The sequence below is a fragment of the Physeter macrocephalus genome, chromosome 19 (assembly GCF_002837175.3).
Source record: "Physeter macrocephalus isolate SW-GA chromosome 19, ASM283717v5, whole genome shotgun sequence".
Lineage (NCBI taxonomy): Eukaryota > Metazoa > Chordata > Mammalia > Artiodactyla > Physeteridae > Physeter > Physeter macrocephalus.
Genome location: NC_041232.1, coordinates 41538042 through 41561389, shown reverse-complemented (window position 1 = coordinate 41561389; position 23348 = coordinate 41538042). Strand labels below are relative to the sequence as shown.

General features: G+C 37.0%; 1 protein-coding gene across 1 annotated transcript in view; it reads left to right on the top strand.

The window, feature by feature from the left end:
• The window catches only part of CDH2 (cadherin 2), a 215825-nt gene that overhangs the window by 147027 nt on the left and 45450 nt on the right, over window positions 1–23348 (top strand). Inside the window, exons 3-7 of the mRNA XM_024120779.1 lie at window positions 6045–6271; window positions 8162–8308; window positions 10054–10209; window positions 14125–14269; window positions 16996–17168. Coding sequence (XP_023976547.1) covers window positions 6045–6271; window positions 8162–8308; window positions 10054–10209; window positions 14125–14269; window positions 16996–17168 — 848 coding nt within the window. The remainder of the gene's footprint in view (window positions 1–6044; window positions 6272–8161; window positions 8309–10053; window positions 10210–14124; window positions 14270–16995; window positions 17169–23348) is intronic.

The following is a 23348-nucleotide window of genomic DNA, read 5'->3' as shown; positions in this document are numbered from 1 at the left end:
TTTAAGGAATTAATAAATATGTTGGTTAATAGCAGTCGTTAGAATCCTTGAAGAGCATTATTCATTTTGGAAAAAAAAGGAAGACAAACTTTTGTAAATCATATATTCAAAGACCCAAATGAACACTTTAAAGCAAGTTTTTAAACAAATATTAAATAAGCCTGATGCTCTGGCCATATGGCGTGAAGGTATAATGGCTATAAATGGTATGAAGATATAAACATCAGGAGTTTAATCTGAGAACCCCATGATTCTATGTTAGTTTTACTCACCTAGAAACTCTTGTATATAAAGGTTTGCTCATAAATCTTAAAACCACATAAATTGATATTATGAAAATAAATGGCAACAGCTTTATGCAAAGATTAGGGATTAGAAAACCATATTTGCTGATATATACCAAAGTGCCCAAGCTGTCCAAAGGACACTTTTTTTGCAAGAGTTTATTAGCTAATAGAAAAATGGACTGTGAGTGTGTTTGAATGTTGTTCACTGCAGATTTGTTGAAGGAGAGTTATTCGCTTGAAAAAAATAGCCTACTTAACTGACATTTTGGAGCACCTGAATGAACTTAATTGAAAATCGCAAAGGCCATGTAAATAATATTACACATACTCACCGAGCTTATGGATTTGAAGCAAAGTTCAACTTTGGAAAAAGGATAAAAATGATTCATTTGTGATATTTAGTTGGTGTTACATTTTAAATCCTAAGGAAAAATTATTGACTGTTAGAGCAATACCTATATATGTTTGAAGTCAAGTTTTATCATTATTTTAAAATACTTAAGATGAAAAAATATGAAAACTTTTGCATTTCCACAAGGAATTTCAACATTGTATTTGTCAATTAAGAAAAAGAAGGACCAGGAAATTTAATCAGTGTATCCTTCATGGTTCATGACAAGAAAGAACTTTCTGTCAGTTGGAGAAAAAGTGATGAACTCTGTGCTACCCACTTGCTACCACCAACTTTTGTGAATAAAGTTTGCCTTGGTGGTAATTATCAAGCATTTGATGTCTCTGTCATAAAACTTGTTATTAAAAAGGCATTTCATGCAAATAAGCTCAAATTTCTTATTAAAGATTTTTAAAAATTTTTTTGTATGGAAGTTGTATGTGTATTTAATAGTCAGTATGTTTCCCAAAACTCTGTATTTCATTTTTCTTATCATAATTATATGCTATAAAGAAAATATAATGACTTTTTCCACCAAGGTCCATATGGAAATTTACAAACTGTCTCTAGTGTATCCTACTGTGCATGTGTGAAAAGGATTGGTGGACCCTAAATGGTTCTAGGAAAAATTGTTCCTCAAATTGAAACTCAGAAAGGGCCTAGAGTAAGCAAAGAATATCTAAGCAGATTTATGAGCAAACCTGCACTTGGTAACCTTTCTCCATTGGAATCTGTAAGTAAAAACACCATGAAATCCTTAATGTTGAGACAGTTCTCTACCTTCCTCCCTATCACTTCTTCACTAATAGATAGCTAGCTCCTTAATAAATATTGCCCTGTCCGCATAGAAGGAGAATGTCTGTTAACACTGTGAAACTATTTCTGTTTTCCCAGTATGCCTTCAGAAATAGCAATTAATGTGGGAAAAAGATACAATAAAAAAGTCAAAGGGATATTTAGGCACAAAACTATTTTACAGTGTTCTCTCATAATTGTTTCTAAATATGGGTGATGTTTTACTTAGGCAAAAATTATAAACTGTATGTGTGTATTTGCACATTTTCATTTCTGTGGTTTATGTAGTGCTATTAACTGCTAATACATTTAATATATAAGATCCGTGGTTTGCCGTTAATATTTTATAAGGATATTATGGTTTTATGGCCAACATTAATTTGAGGTATTGCTTTAAGAGTCAAAAGTACTTTAAAATAATTATTTCACTGGTGTTTAATTTCATATTAATCATGTTAACAAAGTTTTATGTAGGCTAGAACACAGTAACTACATATTATATGTAAACTATGCAATGGCTGTAATAATAAATTTCTTGTTTAATATGATGATGTTTTTAGGCACAAACATTTAATTGTGTGTAGAGTTGTTTTAAATTTGAATGATCCAGTGGATCAAGTTTGTTTTTTTCAGTTGTCTAGGCAATTTATTTCCTTTTCTCCTATGTTTTGAAATTCTGCAGTTTCTACTCTAAGTTATTTGAGCACTTAAGCAAAATTAATGTTTTAATGTAAAGAAGATTGTCAGAAAAAAATATTTCAAGTTGAGTTCGATTGTTTTTAAAATAACGGAATTTCAACTTTATTACATGTCTGGTAAAATATTATACTTCATGAAACTACACTCAGTATCTCCATACATAGGGTGTTTATGTAAAGTTATTGATTCAGTTATATTATCCAGCTCCAGCTAATACCACGTTGGGGCAATTCACTGGAACTCATGTTTGGGAGAGACAGGATATTGACATCTATCTACTCCTTTTAAATACCTAATAATATAGCTAGTTCCCCTAAAGGAAGTATTTTTTAAATTATTAATAGACTTTATTTTTTAGAACAATTCTAAGTTTACAGGAAAAATTGAGCACCAAGTGAAGAGTTCCATATCCACCCCACCCCATAGTTTTCCCTATTATTAACGTCTTGCATTAATGTGGCACATTTGTTACAACCAATAATGATGCATTACTGTAAAGTCCTTAATTTTACTTTAGGATTCACCCTTTGTGTTGCTGAGTCCATGAGTTTTGACAAACGCATACTGTCATGTATCTGCCATCACAGTATCATACAGAATAGTTTCACTGCTAAGGATGCATTTTAATTTAAAATAAATGTATCATCACCTTTTCTTAAAAACCTATGCATTAAAAAATGATCAGGGCTTCCCTGGTGGCGCAGTGGTTGCGCGTCCGCCTGCCGATGCAGGGGAACCGGGTTCGCGCCCCGGTCCGGGAAGATCCCACATGCCGCGGAGCGGCTGGGCCCGTGAGCCATGGCCGCTGAGCCTGCGCGTCCGGAGCCTGTGCTCCACAACGGGAGAGGCCGCAGCAGAGGGAGGCCCGCATACCACAAAAAAAAAAAAAAAAAAAAAAAGATCAAACTGCTTCATATTTTGGAAAATAAAGGTTGAAAATCTTATTATATTACTCAGAATTATTTACCTACTATCCATTAGGAAAATATGTTAATAACAGAAACAGCTCGGTTCCAGTGAACTATATATTTCTCCTCACAAGTCATATATAACTATGATGTTTGCCTTCCTCATCTTCAAATTTAAAATTTAAATCTAATCTTAATTTTACCATGTCCCTTAAATATCTCTTTCTCCCTTTCAAGTGGCTTCTGTCCACTCTCCTTTTTATTTTTAACCACGTTTTTTGGTAAACATATTTTGCCATAGTCCTCCTGAAAACCATTTTGAAAGTCCATAAATGGTAAATAAATATATTATATAAATTATAAATATGTATTGGTGCTGTAACTAAGATTCTATAACATAGCGGTTTTCCACATTTTTCTATTAATTTCTATGTTTCTGTAAAAACTTTCTCCTAAGTAAGTTTCAGCGCTTGGTGCTAGGGCAGAAGTGAATCTGGTCAATTTTGAGAAAATATTCATGGTGCATCTAAGTCATAAGTGAACAATACAACACACAATAAACACTGACCAATGGTTAACAAATAGAGTTCGTGTATTATCCATTTATTAGACTACAGAGTGGGTGGTTTAAATGACAGAAATTTATTTTCTCACAGTTCTGGAAGGCTGGAAGTCTGAAATCAAGGGGCCAGCAGGTTTGGGTTTCCTTGAGACCTTTCTCTTTGGCTTGCAGATGGCCATCTTTTCCTCTGTCTGTACAATGGTCTTTCCTCTATGTACATGTGCATCTATGTCCAAATTTCCTCTCTTTTTTTTTAAAATTTATTTATTTATTTATTTATGGCTGTGTTGGGTCTTCGTTTCTGTGCGAGGGCTTTCTCTAGTTGTGGCGAGCGGGGGCCACTCTTCATCGCGGTGCGTGGGCCTCTTACTATCGCGGCCTATCTTGTTGCGGAGCACAGGCTCCAGACACGCAGGCTCAGTAATTGTGGCCCACGGGCCCAGTTGCTCCGCAGCATGTGGGATCTTCCCAGACCAGGGCGCGAACCCGCGTCCCCTGCATTGGCAGGCAGACTCCAAACCACTGCGCCACCAGGGAAGCCCCAAATTTCCTCATCTTATAAGACACCAGTCATATTGGATGAGGATCCAGCCATATGACCTCATTTACCTTAATTACCTCTTTAAAAACCGTATCTCCAAATATACTTATATTCTAAGGTACTGGGAATTAGGGCTTCAGCCTGTGAATTTGGGGGAACAGAATTCAGTCCATAACACTCATTGAAATTAATAAGCTTTTTAATTTGCATGACTTGAAAACAGTAAAACCTGGTAATTATTGATTAAGTATGTGAACCAGGCATATTTTGTGCATTAAATTGCAACCATAGGATGAAGTCAGGATTGGTACTTCACTAAGGAGAACTTTTTCATTTGGCAATGGACTTTGAGTTGAGGTGTTGATTCCACTGGTTGAATGTACAAAGGGAATTATGTAATACAAGACCTTTCTTTAAAACTGAGTAATGCCCCAAATGCTGCTTATTTTAATATTAAAGCAAATGAAAATGACCAGTTGTTTAAAAAACCCAGAACAATTTAATAACAAATATTAAACCAGTGGGGGCAGGGGTATTAGAAAAGCGAAACAATTTTAAGTAACTGACCATTATGCAATTTCCTCCCACGTGTTTTCTCTGATGTCAGACTCTCTGGGATCACCCACTTCTCATTCATAGGATGTGCAGTGACCCTTTGTAGGAAAAGGCACATTTTTTCCTTCTTTGCTAATACATTTTTTCAAAGGCCTCTATCTTTCCTAGCCTGCATCTTTCTGACACCTGAATCCAAATAGGTAAGCTGAGTACCAAATTAGCTGAAGTCAGTGGCAGTAACAGTGAGTGTGAATTTTTCTCATTTGCCACACACTCTCATTAGCCCATGAGGGGCTCAGCTCCTCCCCTCTGTGGGACATTCAAGCTATGCTCCAAATGAAGAACTCCTTTTTAATATGCTAGTTACTTTGGTACTTTCAGAGGTCTAAATGTGGCATTACTCTCTTCCCAAGCATCTATCAAGCCTCTTTTACTTTACTTTTATTGTCTATTAAAGGTTTAAGACTTGAGTCATAAGTTGAGTTAGATCCCTTTGTGCTCTTGTAGGGCAGACAACCACTAAGAGTCAAACAGCATGGAGCATTGGTGGCTTTCTGAATTTTCTTCCCCATCTGTAGAACAGATAAAATGATTCCTACTTTGGGTGGTTATTCTTAAGGTTAAAGTAAATAACCTTAAGTGTCTTGTTCAGTGCCTAGCATTCAACAAATGTTAATTCATTTTCTTTCACAACCCAACAACCTAAGTGTTCATCATCATATGAATGGCTAAAGATGTGGTGTATATATATATATATATATATATATATATATATATATACAAACACACACACAATGGAATACTACTCAGCCATAAAAAAAATGAAGTTTTACCACTTGCAGCAACATGGATGGACTTGGAGGGGACTATGCTAAGTGAAATAAGTCAGACAGAGAAAGACAAATACTGTATGATATCACTTATATGTGGAATCTAAAAAATACCACAAACTAGTGAATGAAACAAAAAAGAAGCAGACTCACAGATATAGAGAACAAACTAGTGGTTACCAGTGGGGGGAAGGGGAGAGGGGCAATACAGGGGTGAGGGTGGGAGTTACAAATGATTGGGTGTAACATAGACTATAGGGATGTCCTGTACAACACGGGGAATATAGCTAATATTTGGAATAACTGTAAATGGAGTGGTGTAACTTTAAAAAAAATTTTAATGAAAATTTAATAATGTAAAAATAAAATTTTTGTGTTTTATGTTGCTACATTTTATTTTTAACCTAATCAGGATATAGCTTTAGATGAATAGTTGTTTTTGCCTTTGTGGTATAATTAGTCTTATGTTTTTGCAGTGAAGTTTAGCAACTGCAACGGGAAAAGAAAAGTACAGTATGAAAGCAGCGAACCAGCAGATTTTAAGGTGGATGAAGATGGCATGGTGTATGCCGTGAGAAGCTTTCCCCTCTCCTCTGAGCACTCAAAGTTCCTGATATATGCTCAAGACAAAGAGACTCAGGAAAAGTGGCAAGTGGCAGTAAAATTGAGCCTCAAACCAACCTTACCCGAGGATTCAGTGAAGGTAGGGTATCCAAGTATGGCTTTGGATGAAGTTATGTCTGCAGATCAGAAATGTACAGTTTGAATTAAATACATACTTTGCATCACATTAATGGGTGGCCAGTATTTGACTTTGTATCAGCTTCATTTGCTACAATAGTATTTTGCTGTTTTTAACCTTATAAGATACTTAGACAAAATGTATTATCAGCAATCCTAAACTGTATTTGAAAGGTTTGTTTATACTTTGAGATTTATAACCTAATTTAAATTAGAAGTAGTTGTTTGTTTTAAATTTCATAGAAGCTTTATAAGGTGTTAAATTTAACCACAAAATAAACAATTGTTTGTAAGACGTCACCAGCCAAATTTATTAGCTGGGAAATACAGATTTATAGTAGTAGAAGGAAAGCATTTCTGTCAAGGAGTATTGGGTTTTTGTCTTGTCTCTTAATAATTAAATTGGGGAGTATGAATTATTTATACTACCGACATGACTTTTAGGAATAATATACTCCCTCTGGTGGAAGCTGCTATAAGCCAAGATAAAATAAATAAGATACGTTTCTAACAGAGTAAAGTTCAATTCAGTTCAATATTTATTGAGCACTTATTTTGTGTAAGGCACTATTTTAAGAATAGTAAATAGAAACGTTAACTTCTTCAGTAAAGTTATGATAACATTATTAGTTCTGAATATTCTAGTCCTTTGAGTTGATTAATGTAATCTCAAGTCCATGATTTTATGAACTATGACTATTACATTTTGTATATTTATTGTACTGTGAGAGATAAGAATACACACATTCTTTTCTGGTATTTAATTGTAAATGTGATATACACAGCCACAATCAAATATGAATAAATATTAGAGAAAAAGATATTTTTTCTCTTATACCAATGTTGGACTTTCATTATGTGAAATGTAATTTGTTAATCTATTAACTGTTAGGGGGAAATCATGTCATTTGGGTACTATAAAGTAAGGAACTGGGCTTCCCTGGTGGCGCGGTGGTTGAGAGTCCGCCTGCCGATGCAGGGGATACGGGTTCGTGTCCCGGTCTGGGAGGATCCCACATGCCGCGGAGCGGCTGGGCCCGTGAGCCATGGCCGCTGAGCCTGCGCGTCCGGAGCCTGTGCTCCGCAACGGGAGAGGCCACAACAGTGAGAGGCCCGCGTACCGAAAAAAAAAAAGTAAGGAGCTGGTAACTGAGTGAAAAGATGCTTTGGTTGTTGTTGATGATTCGCTGTGTTCCAGCAAACTAGCTTGGATCTTTGCATTGAAGCAGCAAGGGCTAATGGCTAAAATGTCTACAGACATAGGGAGAAACAGAAGAAAATGTTGACACCCAGCAGAGATTAATACCCCATGTGCAAAGTGGGTCATCTACAGCATCCATCATGGCTGACACAGGTTTAGAATATGTACAGCATTAATTCTGTGGGATTTAATAGGGTCATAAATATTTGAGACGTTCCTTAGCAGTATGTATTAAACTTCTTTTGAAATCCAAATGATACTTTAGCACATCAAGATCTAAATTTAACGTACACAGTAGCACATTACCTGAACTATGGTTTAAACTAATGAGAAATGTATAAAAGGGTACTATTAAATTTTGCTCAATATTAACTACTATCTAAGATGGCTTATAGAAACTGCAAGTAGTTTCCACAGCTGTGCCACATAATAAATTTTTTGGAATTCAATTTTTCAGTGAACACTGTCACCCACAATTTTACGGTGTTCTCTATTATTTTAATAGGGGAACGAGGAGAGGGCCTCCAGACCTATTTTCTTGTTCATAATAAACCGTGATTCCTACGCTTACAGGTATCCATTGATATTGATGTACTTTCAGAAAATGTTTTCCTAGTACTCAGGAATGTCTTCTTGTATTTTAATGCAAAGGAATCACGGGAAATTGAAGAAATAGTATTCCCAAGACAATTGACTAAGCACAATGGCTACCTACAAAGGCAGAAGAGAGACTGGGTTATCCCTCCAATCAACTTGCCAGAAAACTCCAGAGGGCCTTTTCCTCAAGAACTTGTCAGGGTAGGGTGGCACAATTTCATTGATCTCCATGGCATGTGTCAAGTGTATGTTAGAAGTGCTTTTGTCTCTTTTTTCACAAGGTAGAGTTTACGACATGTATGTACTAAAACATATCTTGTTTTGTATTGATGAAATGTCTGTAGTGTTGTAAACAGTCTCTTCTCCATTTTTTCATTACCTCAGATTATTTATAGATAGAGCAGTCTGTGGGTCGGCCCTATATTTCATGGATGATAAAGTTTGTTCAGTGTCTGAATACATACGCCTTAGCTCCAACATGCTTCACACCCACACCGTACCCTTTCCCACACACCTTAGCTTCCCTGTCTGAAATCTGCACTCCCCGTGATGATCTTTGCCCTCTACAAATAGCTTTTGGGCCCAAGAAAAAATAAAGGGGCAATCATTGCTAAAAATGCCAGTACCAAGTGCGTTTGAGAGTTTTTTAAAGAAATAAAAAATGACCTCTGATACCATTAACAGACTCCCTGGGGCTGTGCAAAAACATAGGCTTTCAGACCTGAAGAGTGAGATTTTTCTCCAGTTACTCTAAATGCATACCATCAGAACCAGAGAACAAAATGACAGATATCTCTACATGTTTAGTAAAATGAGCAACCTTTTATTTATTACAAAAAGAAAAGAAGACGAAGTCATTGTATTCCCATCTAGTAGAAAGTAAATGTTTCTGTATAGGATTAATTTAACTTTCAAATAGATACATACAGAAAGCTGTATTTTTTAATAAGTCATTTATTTGTGTGGTATAGTCTATGGTAATGTGCATTATAATTCAGTTTAACAATGAAAGACGTAGCCCCCAAATCGAGGTGTTTTCTGTGTCTCTACTTTAATGGAGAATGAGAAAAGAAAAGAATTTTGCCTTAGCTAAAAAAACAAAACAAAACAAAAACTGGATTCTGTTACTGGATTAAAGGTATTTGCCTAATACACAAATATCTCGTATCATCACCTCCAAATAGTACTGCTCAACTGGCCCTTTCTCTGTACTGTTCTCCTTCCTCCCTTTTTATAGCCTGTTCCTATGACCATTCATCTGTAAACTTATTTTTCCGGGAATTGTTGTATTTGGAGGAGAAGGCAGTGAGCCTATAATGGGTACAATTTTTAAGAGTAATAGAAATATATTATAAAATCATTTCTTGCATGCTTTGTTATTAATAAAGAATTTGGGGTATTAGGTGCCACCTTAAAATAACATGGGAAGCTTTGGTTGCAGTGAAAAACATCAGCACGATGCAAGTACAGGAATCTCACTTCCAGGCTCAACCATAATCTTAGAGTTCCCATGTGAGGCTCTTTCACACTGTGGTTAGACAATTATTTCTTATCCTGACTCATGCAAAAAGTAAACAATTTTTATCTTCATTCAGTTGGACACCTTTTACTGGGTTAAATATTCTAACCTCCAGATTCCCAGGAGAGACTTTGATTCTGTTTAAAAACTGATGCGCCTTAGTTTTGACTTTTGCACTGCTCCTAGTGTGTGTTCTTTTAGATGTTAACATTGCCCCCAGTCTTTCTGGTGATAGGTGACATCTCTTTTTGAAGCCCATCACCCAGAAGCAAGGAAAAGGAGCAGGGCAGGCAGAGCATCAAGGGTTTTCTGGGAAGAGATGGTATACGTTTGTAACTGGAAGAGACCATGAGGTGTGGCATGCCCTGTCTCTGATAATGAGCTTATTTAGTCCCTTGTTTAATGTGATTGTCTTCTTGACCCTCAGATCAGGTCCGATAGAGATAAAAACCTCTCTCTACGGTACAGCGTAACTGGGCCGGGAGCCGACCAGCCTCCAACTGGTATCTTCATTATCAACCCCATCTCAGGTCAGCTGTCAGTGACCAAGCCTCTGGATCGCGAGCTCATAGCCCGGTTTCATGTAAGATTTCAGCCAACTGATAATTCTCTGTATTAATACTCTTCCAAATATGTGCAGGGTTTAACATTTGCCTCTCACATCCGTCTTAAAGCTTTGATCCTGAGCATTCTAACACCAGAAATGTACTTGTAGCCTTTTCAATTTATTTTTAATAAGTTTACTTTTTTCATAAAATTGCTGAATGCTCATGGTAAAAAACAAACAATGCCAAAGAAAAAACTAAAACTGCTTAAAATCATATTATTGTTTACACGCTGATACTTGCCTTCAGGTACATGGCTAAGAATTTATAAGAACAAATTTACATGAAAGGGGTCAAAACTATTTCATATAAATTATATAAAGATCACAATACTTTTAATGGCTGTATAGTATTCATTGAATTTATAAACTATCATTTTAATAGCAGTTTCTTATTAATATACATTTATGTTTGTCATTTTATCTGTTCCTGCTGGTATTATTATTACCATTAGAGTCACAGAAAATGGATAGCACATTTTTGTTTTGTTATTTGTTGGTCATATTAACTCCAGAAGGATGTGCCATTTTGATCTGCCTACTGGAAATTAAGATTTCCCTTTTCCACATAACCCTGCCAATACTTGGTTGCATCAATCTGCCAGTCTGAGCAATCTTTTCTTAGATATATTATCTAGTTATATTTCTTATGCTAATTTTTGTGTTATTTTTCTATTTTATTCATTTTCCTATTAAGTTATAACAGCTTTTGTATATAGTTATATGTTCATATTTTTTAATATACGTATTCGTTTGAAACTGATTTAAAAATAGTATTGTAATGAGTATTTTAAAACTCAAGAATTACCTAATATTAAAGTCTAAATTCCAGAGAGCATTTTTCTTTCATTTTTTTCTAGCCATGCTTACACATTTTTCTGGAACAGGATTTCAGCAATTTTTTCATGCATTTAATATAGAAACCTAAATTGATCTTTATTACTTCTCCAATTTCTATATGAATTGCTAAAACTTTTAATGAAAGTATCATTTTCTCTTAGAAAAGAATATTGGCACATTGTAAAAACTTTTCAAATAATACAGAAGTGAAAATTTTCAAATAATACAGTATTAATAAGAAAGTGAAAAGAATTTGAAATCCCAGTACATAAAACCAACCATTTTCTTTTCTTTTTTTTTTTTTTTCCTAACTTTGGTGATATTCTGTAAGATATTTCTCTGTGCATAGATTCATAAATGTATTGTTTTGAAATTGGGATCCTTCTCTGAAACCAGCTTTTGTCACTTAGCAATCATAAGATTTAGCATCTTTCCATGTCAATAAATCACTGTTTATTTATATCATCATTTTGGATTGCTCTAACATAATTTTAAGTAATTACCTACTGGTAGATATTTGGGTAATTTCGTTCTTTCAGTTTTATTTTACAACTACTGTATAAATAATGTGACAGTGAACATCTCCGTACATTTTCGCATTATATCCTTGGAAAAATTTCCTAAAATTGGAATTATTTTGATAAATATAGTGAAATTGTTCTCTAGAATAGTTGTATTGTGTTGCACTACCTTCCCACTATATAGTAGATACTTTCCACTCCATTATCAATTCCAGGCATTATTTATTTATTGCCAGTACTATTGGTAAAAGAATTATCTTGACGTTTTAAGTTGCATATGTTGAATATCATGATATCCTTACTCCTGTCTTATGTTGAATTGGGGCAGGGGGTTGTTTATCTTTTTCTGTACTTTTAAGAACCTTTTATCTACTAGCGTTTTTAGTACATGATTTGTCATATATTTCCCCTTTTGTTGTTTGTTTTTAAACTTTGTTTATAGTTTTTACCTTACTGTAACTTATAGTTTTTACATGGTGATGTTTGTTGTTGTTGTTGTTTTAATTTTATCAGGCATTCTGGCTTTCCAGAGATGTTTATAAAGGTTTTTCCTGCTCCAAGATGCTAATTTCCTCCATTTTATCAGTTTTATTTATTTATTTATTTTTGCCTCTAAATGTTCAACCTCTGTGGAGTTTAGTTTAGTAAAAGAAGAAAGGGATATAGATCCACTTTGTTTTTCCTTTACAGCCAGTGCAGTTATCCCAACACCATATATTGAATTAGTATTCCCATTGATTTAGCATGTCATTCCATACTTTTTACTCCACCTATGCATGTGTTTGTTTTTAGACTCTTATTTTTCTCATTAATATATTTGTTGAATTTTTGCACTTGTACAAACTTTTAAGATTATTGAAGTTTTGAAAATTATTAAAATATTGATACATGGTAGAGCAAGACTCCCCTGGATATAAACAGGCAAATAAGCATAAAAAAAAACTAAAAATGTTTTAAAGCCGGAGTATCCCTCCTCCCAAAGGCCTTGATTGTTCTATCAACCAATTCTTCTAAAATCCTTAAGGAACATGTAATTCTAATGCTTTTTATATTGTTCTAAAACATAAAGCAAGAAGTAAAACTTGCAAGCCTTTCACAAAAACAACATCACATTAATAGGAAAACTTAATAAAGGCAGCACACAATAGACCAGTCCTTAATTAGACTAGTTTCTAATTTATGAATACAAATAATATCAATATCAAAAATTCTAAATATCTCTTCTGTATGAATTCTCACTATCTGAACTTCTGTGGTTAAAACTCAGGAAATAAATATTTTCAGGTCAATTTCGGGGTAAATTCTTGATCTCCAGATTCTCAGTACTTGCACATAAATGAGCAATATCCATAACAAAATAGAATTAATTATAGAATGGCCAGGATAGTTCATTATTAAGAATCTCTTAATGTAATGTATTAAATAAGTCAAGGGAAAAAGGGATTCTTTCTGTAGGTGTTGAAAAGGCCAGTGTAATAAAATTTACATTGTTTCATGTGTTAACCTCTAAATAAAAAAAAGGATATGCTGATGATTCTTTAGGTTGATAAAGCATGTCCGACAGAAACCAGCAGCCAGCATCATACTTAACAGGAAAATCATAGAAGCATTCTCTATAAAAGAAACAATTCAGTGGAATAGTACATAACTTTTGAAAAGATTGAAATGGTTTTCTATGTTCCGGATGAAAAGATTTTGAAGATATTTTGCCAAGAGTAGCTGAGTGATTATATTTGTTTAAAAAGGAAGAAAAAGATAAAATTTCTAGAAAAATACCTATAATACTGAGAACTCAACCTTGGGAGAGGAACAACTGTCTTATGTACTTTTAATATTTATGAGTGAGTGACTTTTACAATTAAAAAAGAGTCAAAATTCCTTGTACACACTTAATTCTTTCTAGATTCTCTCCTTTTCTCTTGTTCTCTATGATTATTCTAGGCCAGTACCACATTTTTAATTACCCTGACTCTTGTACGGACTTAGCAAAAGGATTTGGGAGCTGGACAGAACTGGCTTTGGACAGGGGCTCTGTCAATAAACAGAGTAAAGTTACTTAGCTTTTCTGAAGCTCAATTTCCTTACCTTCAAATGTGGCTTTGTTTCTACCTCACTCTTTTGTATATATATTAAATGAAGTAAAATCCATAGAGCTCTGAGCAGGGTGCCTAGCAGATAGCAAGTGGTGACCTTTTGTTGCTCCATCTCCCCTAATTATATAGAGTTTGGCTAACTTAAATTTTGATGGGACAAATAGCTTTTTTTTTTTCCCCTTTGGCCATACCACGCTGCTTGTGGGACCTTAGTTCCCCAACCAGGGATCGAACCCGCGCCCTCGGCAGTGAAAGCTCGGAGCCCTAACCACTGGACCACCAGGGAATTCCTTTTTTTTTTTTTTTTTTTTTGATGGGACGAATAGCTTTTGGGTTTTGGTCCATCTGTGCTGTTTTGGTAGCATGGGTATGTTGTCTTTTATCTTCTCACTCGAGACCTGAATCTGTTAAATTGTTTTGTTTTCTAATTACTCTTGCAGTTGAGGGCCCATGCAGTGGATATTAATGGAAACCAAGTGGAGAACCCGATTGACATTGTCATCAATGTTATTGACATGAATGATAACAGACCTGAGTTCTTACACCAGGTTTGGAATGGGACGGTTCCTGAGGGATCAAAGCCTGGTAAGTTCAAAGATCATAATTTGGAGATTGCTTGAGGAAATGCAATGTAATCCAACACAGATATAAGCAAGATAAGGAGAAATCACGTGAGCCTTTTGTGTCATTTTCTTTCATTCATGCTGTTTTTAGGCAAAAAGGAAGGTAACTTGGGAAAAACAGATTGAAGAGAGAAAACAGAAGAATACCCCTCTACTGCCCACAATAACTTTTTCCACCTTTGAAAAAATGTATGCTACAGTATCTGACTAGACTATAAAATCTATACAATCATTTGATTCTGCTATGGTTGATAAAGGCCATGCAGCTAGAAAGTGAGCACTGGAAGACCAGGGGCTTTCTGTTTGTAAAGTGTAGATTTTATCTTATTAGTCGTAGCAGCACCGAAAACAACTGGAGTGTCTTAAAACACGTGGCGTTCCTAGGACCAGGCAGTGGGGCAAAACCAAAAGCAGAGAGGGGGCTTGGTGACAGCTGAGGTGGCGGTTCTCTAGCTACACAAGATACTTACTTTCAGGGTGACCCTAATGTCTCCTGCAGCCCTTGCATTTAAACTAGTGTCATGGAAAGTGACCTAGCCTAGAAAGAGCAGTTGCCAGAAAGCCTCTCGCCATTGTGAAGTGATATTTGACCAAGATTTTAGAATCTTGTACTGAAAACCGTGTAAACTTCAGTCACAGTGGAATACCAAGGCCAGAAAGGCCTCTTGAGTTTGGAAAACTTGTGGACAAGAAAATCAGTTGGGATAGAGATGGTAAAAGAAAACATTTTGCCAGCTTTCCTGAGATGTTTGGGTATTTAGAGAGACTTAATTAATTATAGTTTAATATTTTGTGTGTAAGAAAGCCTCGACATTTAAACTTACGCTGTGCGTTTCCTTCGTCATCTATACCGGATTTGCATAAGCCAATTTATAGATATAGCCAACTATGCCTTAAACTGGCACTTTTCCTGGTCCAAATACACTTGTCTGTATCCTCAGTAGAGTGGGGTGTGCAGGCAGCTGGGTGGGAAGACAGGGGCTGTGCCGGAAGTTCAACCATCTGTGGCTCTGAGTCACATTTCAGAGTCGCGTTCGTCAGTATTTTAAAATACAGGAAAAAAAAAATCAAAGCATGTTAAACATATCCTTACTAAAACACAAGGCTTTTACATATATTCTAAGGATAAATAAACGTTGTGCTTTTTTGCCTGGAGAAGGTTTTTGGTCTTTTAAAAAATCATTCATTCTCTTTTTTCCTCTATTATTTCTAATTTTATCAAAAGTATTGTTCATAAAAATTGTCAAAAATAAACCATTACAGATATATTTATTACACATCTGACCATGAATTTCCATAAATCCCTCCCATAAATAAATGACTGTCAATGATCAGGAGACATAAAGACATTTCATGAGTCGACTTCCTGCAGTGTTCTGTAGGTTTGAAAACATCCTTCTAGGCAAGGTTTGATAATGTCATGAATCTTGAGTTAAACTAAGATGCAATATTGTAAGTTAAACTAAGATGCAGTATTGTAAGCAGTATTTGGTTCAAGATTCCAAAACATTTTTTTTTGTTTGTTTTAACAATTCATTCATTTAACAAATGTTTATAGAGCACATGCTGTGTGCCAGGCAGTGTTCTGGCACTGTGGATACAGCAGTGACAAGTTAGTTGTGCCCTGCTGGAGCTTAAAATCTAGTAGAGGAGAAATGTAAAAGGCAAACAAGCAAGTAAATGTTCAGTAGAGTTTTGGGGAAAAAATAATCAAAGTTGGCATATAATCAAATAGGGTGTCTTGTTTAGAGGGACAAGCTCTGAAAAGAGATTTGAATTATGTGAACAAGCCTTAGTTAATTCTGGGGCAAAAAAAATGTACCCTGTAGAGGGAACAGCAACGGTAAAGGCTGTAAACTAGAACTGACCATAGGGTACTTACAAAGACGATAGGCTGGAGATGGAACATTTTATAATCCAGCTCTTATAAAGATCACAACGAACAAACCATCTTTAATAGTAACTACTTTTCTCTCTACTTCTCAGTTGCACAGTTTGTCTAGCTAGTTGGAATTTATTTGATCCTGGTGCTTTGTAGACTTCCTTTCCACAATATCTAGTAAATTGAAGTCCCTGAGTTTGTTACAATGTTCTTTTAATCTCCTAGGAAATAATGAACCACAATGCAAAACTCCCTATTCAATGTACCAAAACAGTCATGCATGGAATGATTCCTCACGACCTCAGTAAATGGAGTGTGTGTCCTTACGCAGCTGGCTTACTTTCAGAAAGTGACTTAGGCAATGGGGAGAATCATGCCCAGCATGTCATTTTAGATGTTACTGCATGACGGAAAAAATACGGCAGAGGGAAGGCATTGGTGGCCATAAAAGAAGTTTCAGATGGCATCTATGTTACTTATTATTTGCATTTTATATCAGTGGAGGTCTAAAGGGATTCTTTCTTTGAATCATACAGTGAATTTGTCTTCTACGTATATGGAAACATTGAGTCGTTATACATGTAAATTTAAAAAAGAATAATTTTCCTTTCAAGCATCTCAACCATGTTCAGTATTTTTTGAATTGAGTACTGTTCTTATCAGTAGTGTTTTTAATCAAGTCTAAATGATTACATGTTGCTTTGAAAAAGTGGAATGAAGAGTGATGGAGAAGGTAAATATGCCTTCCGTTTGGGAGACCCTGACATGAAGTGTGACCATTCATTTTCCATGTCTGCTCTGTCTAGGAACATATGTGATGACGGTCACTGCGATTGATGCTGATGATCCAAATGCCCTCAATGGGATGTTGAGGTACAGAATCCTGTCCCAGGCACCAAGCAGCCCTTCGCCCAACATGTTTACAATCAACAACGAGACTGGGGACATTATCACAGTGGCAGCTGGACTAGACAGAGAGGTAAGCCAACCGACATCTGTATTTGAATTTGTTTGTAAGCTTAAAAGTGCACAGGGTCACATACAGTTTGTCTCCAGGTAATAACATCTCCATAAGATTATTCACAATGCACACGGTCACGAAGAAATCTGTTGTACTTCTTTCTACAGAACTTCAAGTTGGTCACATGATCTAGGTATACTGGATAAATCATTGCCGGTCCATGTAATATTTAACGTGATCATTGACTAAGTTATGCCAATAACCCTCTGGCATCTGATTTTTACCGTTCTTGGCATTTTCTGTTTTCCCTCATATTCAGAGGTTTTGGTGAGGAATTAAGTGAAAAATCATGCCCAAATAAAGTATACATAAATTTAGGATAATTTTTAACATTCATATTTCTAAGAGGCTACAAATAACATGTATGATGAGTTTTTTTGTGGCCTCCTGATTTAGTGCAGAAGAGATGATCTCCTTCCCTTTAACTCTAAGATTAACTTATTTAGCAGGTTTGAACACCAAGAATGGCATTCATTCTGCTGACAAGCCTTTAAAGTTGCAGATGCAGGGCTTCCCTGGTGGCGCAGTGGTTGCGCGTCCGCCTGCCGGTGCAGGGGAACCGGGTTCGCGCCCGGGTCTGGGAAGATCCCACATGCCGCGGAGCGGCTGGGCCCGTGAGCCATGGCCGCTGAGCCTGCGCATCCGGAGCCTGTGCTCCGCAACGGGGGAGGCCACAACAGAGGGAGGCCTGCATACCACAAAAAAAAAAAAAAAAAAAAGTTGTAGATGCAGAGAATCACATTTCTGGCCTAATATTTTGTTGCAAAGGCATAAAATCTTGACAGTGTTGAACTATTATGTGGTATCACAGGCTGAGAGGGAATAGGTATTTCAGTCATTCCAGATGGGTCATCTCGCTGTGACAGACCTGAGCCCACCATGCTCCGGCACCCTGCTGTGTTTTGTTCACATGTTTCCTTCTGCCAGGAATGTCTTGCCCATTTTTCTTGATCTTGAACCTTCCAATTCTTCATGCTGCCATTCAAACCCTGCTTATATCCTTTCCTGAAAACTCTAGCCCTCACAAATTTTTTACACCCTTTCTCTATTCTGTTCTGACCGTTTCCTTAGAGATTCTCAAGGTCATTAGTGACCATCGGTAATCACTGTGTGAGTGAATTATCCAGGTGCCAACTCATAGAGATCCGTGCTTGGAGATTTCTGGCTGAGCCAGCTTTTATAGTGATAAGACCTCATATTGTGTGTGTCAAAAGGAACCAACCATTAGACCTACCATAATAAATATTATTGACAAGGATTTTAGGAGTTGGTTTTTATGATGCTTTATTTGCCTGAGTAAGTAGCATCCACTTGAATTGGATTGAAGAAAACATTACTATTGCAATTCATTATATACGCAAGATAGTGCCAGCAACACTTTTATAAAGTAATATGAGCCAGTCAAGATTACTTAATTCACAACTGAGCTGAGACCTTACTTAGGAGTTAGATGTATGGCTATTACATTGTGCTTATTAATTCCCACGTGTCAACAATTCTTCCTCTAGGAATGGTTTGCACCAGAGATTGTTGAAATTTAGTTTTTGCAGTAGTACCTTTAGTTCAGTGATATTTGCAACATGTATGTCTTTACACCTCTTCCATTACTGTATGAAATTTAAGAATAGTAATTCTTAAATGTCAGTAAATTCAGCATGAATGCTATATTTTATATGAGAATATGGTATATTTTTTAATATTGTCTCTTGAGTACTAGGCTGCTCACATCCTACGTAGGTATAGCTCATCTCCCAAAGCTAATATTTCTCTTTCATTTCACACTCTCATTGTGAGATACAGAAATGGGACTTCATCTTGTTTTCATACGGTAATATTCCTATCACATTTAGCCTCACTGTTTTATGAAAAGCAAGAGGCATAGAGAATGAAAGATAGTTTTGCCAGAGCAAACCAACTGTATTTAAAAATCAAAGAGACTGTATTTAGTTTAGAGGGTGAAAGTCAGAAGTCAGGCTGTACTTTGGGTAAGTATGTCTTGCGGTGAATGGAAGCAGCTATCCACGACCCCATGAAATGAATGTGGACGTGAATTCAAAACTGGTGAATCACGGGTTAGATACAGTATAAGAAATTGCTCCTTAACAGTGAAATTATTAAACATAACAATGAGTTACTAGGGAAATTATAGAAAACCTTCCTTTCCTAAAAGTCATTTAACATGGGGAAAATGTATCTATCTTGGATGGTTTATGGTAATTCTGCCTGAGGCCAGGGGTACATTACTCTGACTGCTCCGGGCCTCCGTGCAGGCAGGAGGTGCTTTTATTTCTATTAGAATTCACAATTTTCTTTATGTCGAGTCATTTCTGTTGTCATCCTCCCAGGATGGATGACACCTTTAAATGATTCCTAATCACTGAAATGCTTACTGAGATTCAGCTTTTTATTTACCTTTCATCTCCAGGTTTAAAAAAATTCCAATTCTTGGGGTTTTTCCAGGCCTAAAGCTGTACCCACCATACTTGCCAGTCTTCAATTGTTTAATCTGATTTCTTTTTTTTTTTTTTTTTTTTGTTTTCTAAATACATTTTTTAAAATTTATTTTATTGAAGTATAGTTGATTTACAATGTTAGGTTGATTTCTGCTGTACTGCAAAGTGATTCAGTTTTACATATATCCTTTTTATCAGTTTTATAAAATATTCTTTTTCATGTTCTTTTCCATTATGGTTGATTACAGGATATTGAATATAGTTCCCTGTACTATACAGTTTATATGTCCATCTCCTGCCCTTTTCGGTCAGGACTACTGACGGCAAGGCAGACGGCGTTCAGGAAAGTGTCCAATATATACTAACTCTCATTTTCCCTGCTGCCATCATAAATCCATTCTCAGCATCCAGTGGATGATCACCATCGCTTTGACTCCTCATCATAATTTTTCTCATGATGAAGAAAGAATTATGCTTCCTGTTTTCCATGCCAAATAATACGTTTGCTCATGCCCTCAATTCTGTGTTCTCGCCTGAAGGAATGTTCTCCTGTTTTCTGTGGTCTTGGTCTTCCCTCCTCTGCAGGTTCCCTCGTACAAACCCCACTGGTTCCTTCATAATCCACAACCCACAGCATGAAGTCAGAGCTCTTTAACGTGGCACGCCAGGCCCTCTAGGACACTGGTCCCAAAGCCTTCTTTAGTCCAAGCTCCTAGAATTCCTTACGTCCTGCTAAGGAGCCAGTGATGCTCTCCGCCCATACAGCCACATGTCAGTCCTTGTACAGATCTGAACTTTTCTCTTCTCTGTCTTTTGTTTGCCCTGCCTGAAGATTTCTGTCCCATCTCTCTATAGAGCAGGCTAATCCCCCTCTCCAAGAGCCGGTCCTCAGCCCCTTCCCAGGGCACACACAGTGGCGTGTGTTCCTCCAGATACACGGAGACCATGTTACATGGACATCATATCTGCCTTCTAACTCCCAAAATTCCTTGAGGTTCACGTGCTCCTCTTCTTTTCACCTTGAACAGGAACCCGGAAGAAAAGTTCAAGTTATTCGATTTTCTTCTTGTCAACACCAGCCTCCTAAGAAGGGCAGCCCATACTCACCTCTCACTCCTGCCTTTTCCTGGTCTCCTTGGAATCTGGCTTTCCGCCTCCTTCCCCCACTCAGGATTCACTCAGGCCGTGCATATATTCCCACTTGCTTGGAGGGCACTCATACAGCGCAGCAATTCATGGTACAGTCTCTGGACTCAGAGAGACCTGGATTCAAATCTTTTCTCAGCTGCTTATGACTCAGTGTCAATGAGCAAGCTTCCCTGGCTCCCTAAGCCTTGGTTTCCTCCTCTGTAAAATGGAGATGAAAACAGTCCACCTGCCTTATAGGTTTATTCTGAGGACTAAATGAGACACAATGTATAGTGTGGCTCACAGTTAGTGCTTCTTCGCGATAAGTGTTATTTTTTTATTATCAAGGCCCTTAGAACAATGCCCCGGTATATAGTAACCATTCAAAAAAATTTTTTTAGCCCACAAACTTACAAGGTAGATAGCGCTGTCAGGCCCATTTCACAGATGAGGGAACTGAGGCTTTGCCTTTAAGAATTTGAACAGGGTCACAAACCTGCACTTCCCTCCCAAGTTCTCAGACATTATTACTTACTTGTCCATCCTTGAACTCAATGCATCTTTTCAAAAGCAAAGCTATCATCTCCCTAAATCTGTGCTTCCCGAGGAATTTTCTATTTCATGTGATCAGTGTGCCACCTCCCCAGTTTCCCAAGATCATGGTCTATACCTCCCTTTCCTGTGCCCTGCCTTCCATCCACTGATTGATTTAGCCGTCAAGTTCCTCTCAGTCTACCCCCAAAATGTGTCTTGCATTCTTCCTCCCTCCAGGCTTGGAGGACTGGTTGAAGGCACCCTATGAAAGGCTTCCTCCCATCACTTCTTCCTACTCTAACTATGGTTGCATTGCACATTTGGCCCTGTGACCCATTCATATTTGTCTCTTTCACTTAATGGCAGCAAAGCCATCTCTGGTTTTGTTCATTATCTTGTCCAGGTAAACACTACACTGCCTGGCATCTAGTAGACATTCATTAAATGTGTGCCAAATGGATGACTGAATGTTCTCACCTCTTCGTTCACTTAGAGCACTCTAGTTCAGTGCTCTAGTTTCAAAAGTGTGGCACACAAGTATAATGGTTTTAACTGATATACGTAGGGAAGCCTCTAGGGAAAACCAGAGACCACAAGTCTTTTAGCTGCTACTCCATCAGGTGGAGACTGCCAGAGCACAGGCATTGTATTGTGTTTAGTTTTAGAGTTATATTTACGGCAAGTGATGCTCGTTTTCCATTTACAGTACTTTTACAATATTGTTTTTTAAAAGGAAGTTCACGTCAAGATAAATAATGTGACTCATGGTGTAGAAATATGAGGATACAGCAGAATTGGGAAGATGGTATATGAATCAGTTTAGCGGTTTGGGAAACAGTGAGCTAGTTTATGCTCCCAATATATATGTTTTAATGAATAAATGATAGCTAGCCATGTAAATAAGGAGATGTTTTTTCCCAAACCTGAAATGATTTTTATAATATAATGCAAGGCCCAAGGTTTCCCATACATTCATCCACCAGCTACAGATTGAAAAGCATTTGTCCCTTGCTTATGCTGTGTCAGGCATTACGCTATATGCCAGGGACATAAATGTCTGCAAAGCAATGACCCTGGGGAGGGGTGTGGGTATGTGTGTATGTAGCCGGGGAGGACAGACAGATGGACTGATAACAGCCTCAGAAACTAGAAACAGTGATAGAGGTGTGTCCTGAGTAGGCAAACAGCTCTTCCTCAAGGACTTTCAGAAGTCATCTCTGAGGTGACTTTAAGCTTCCTGCTTGCTAGGCTCAGATAAAGGGGGAAGGGTATTCTGGGCCAGGGTTTCTCCCCCTCGCTCTGTTGACATTTTGGACAGGGTAAGTCTCTTGTGGGAGCCTGTCCTGTGCATCGTAGGTGTTTAGTAGCATCTGTGTGGTCTCTACCCATTAGACGTCAGTAGCACTACCCAGTTGTGACAACCAGAAATGTCTCAGGTTATTGACAAATATCCCCTGGGGGAGATGTAGGGCAAAATCGCTCTAGTTAAGAACCACTGATTCAGGCAGAGGAAAATGCCAAATGCAGTGGTGCAGGGAAGCGATAGGCATTTGAAGATAAATAGAAACAGCTCAAGGTATGGGGTCAGTGAATGGAAGGTGAGAGCTTTGGTGGGAAAGGTGAGTCACAGAGATGGAAGGATTGACAGCAAGCAGAGGGGTTGAGACTTTGTCCTTTCTAGAACAGAAAGCAAGGAAATGTCTTTAAGCAAAGTCCCCTTGATCAGATGCGAAACTATGAGGGTGGGAAGTCAAATTCTTATGAAATCTAAATGTCAGTCATTCAGAACCAGATGCCAAGTGACTAAATTAGGCAAGAAGCTCTAAATAGTTTGGTTGTCTAAAACATAGACTGTGATGACTTCCTTACTAAATGTAAAAGCATTTTACCAATCAGGCGCTTAAAATCGGAGATTATATTATTTACCAAGTTGGGATTTTTCTTTACTCGAAGAAACACTGCATTTTAGAAATAACAATGTTCTTTTGTAACTTAGATATCTGAAGACTAGCTTGAAGCAATA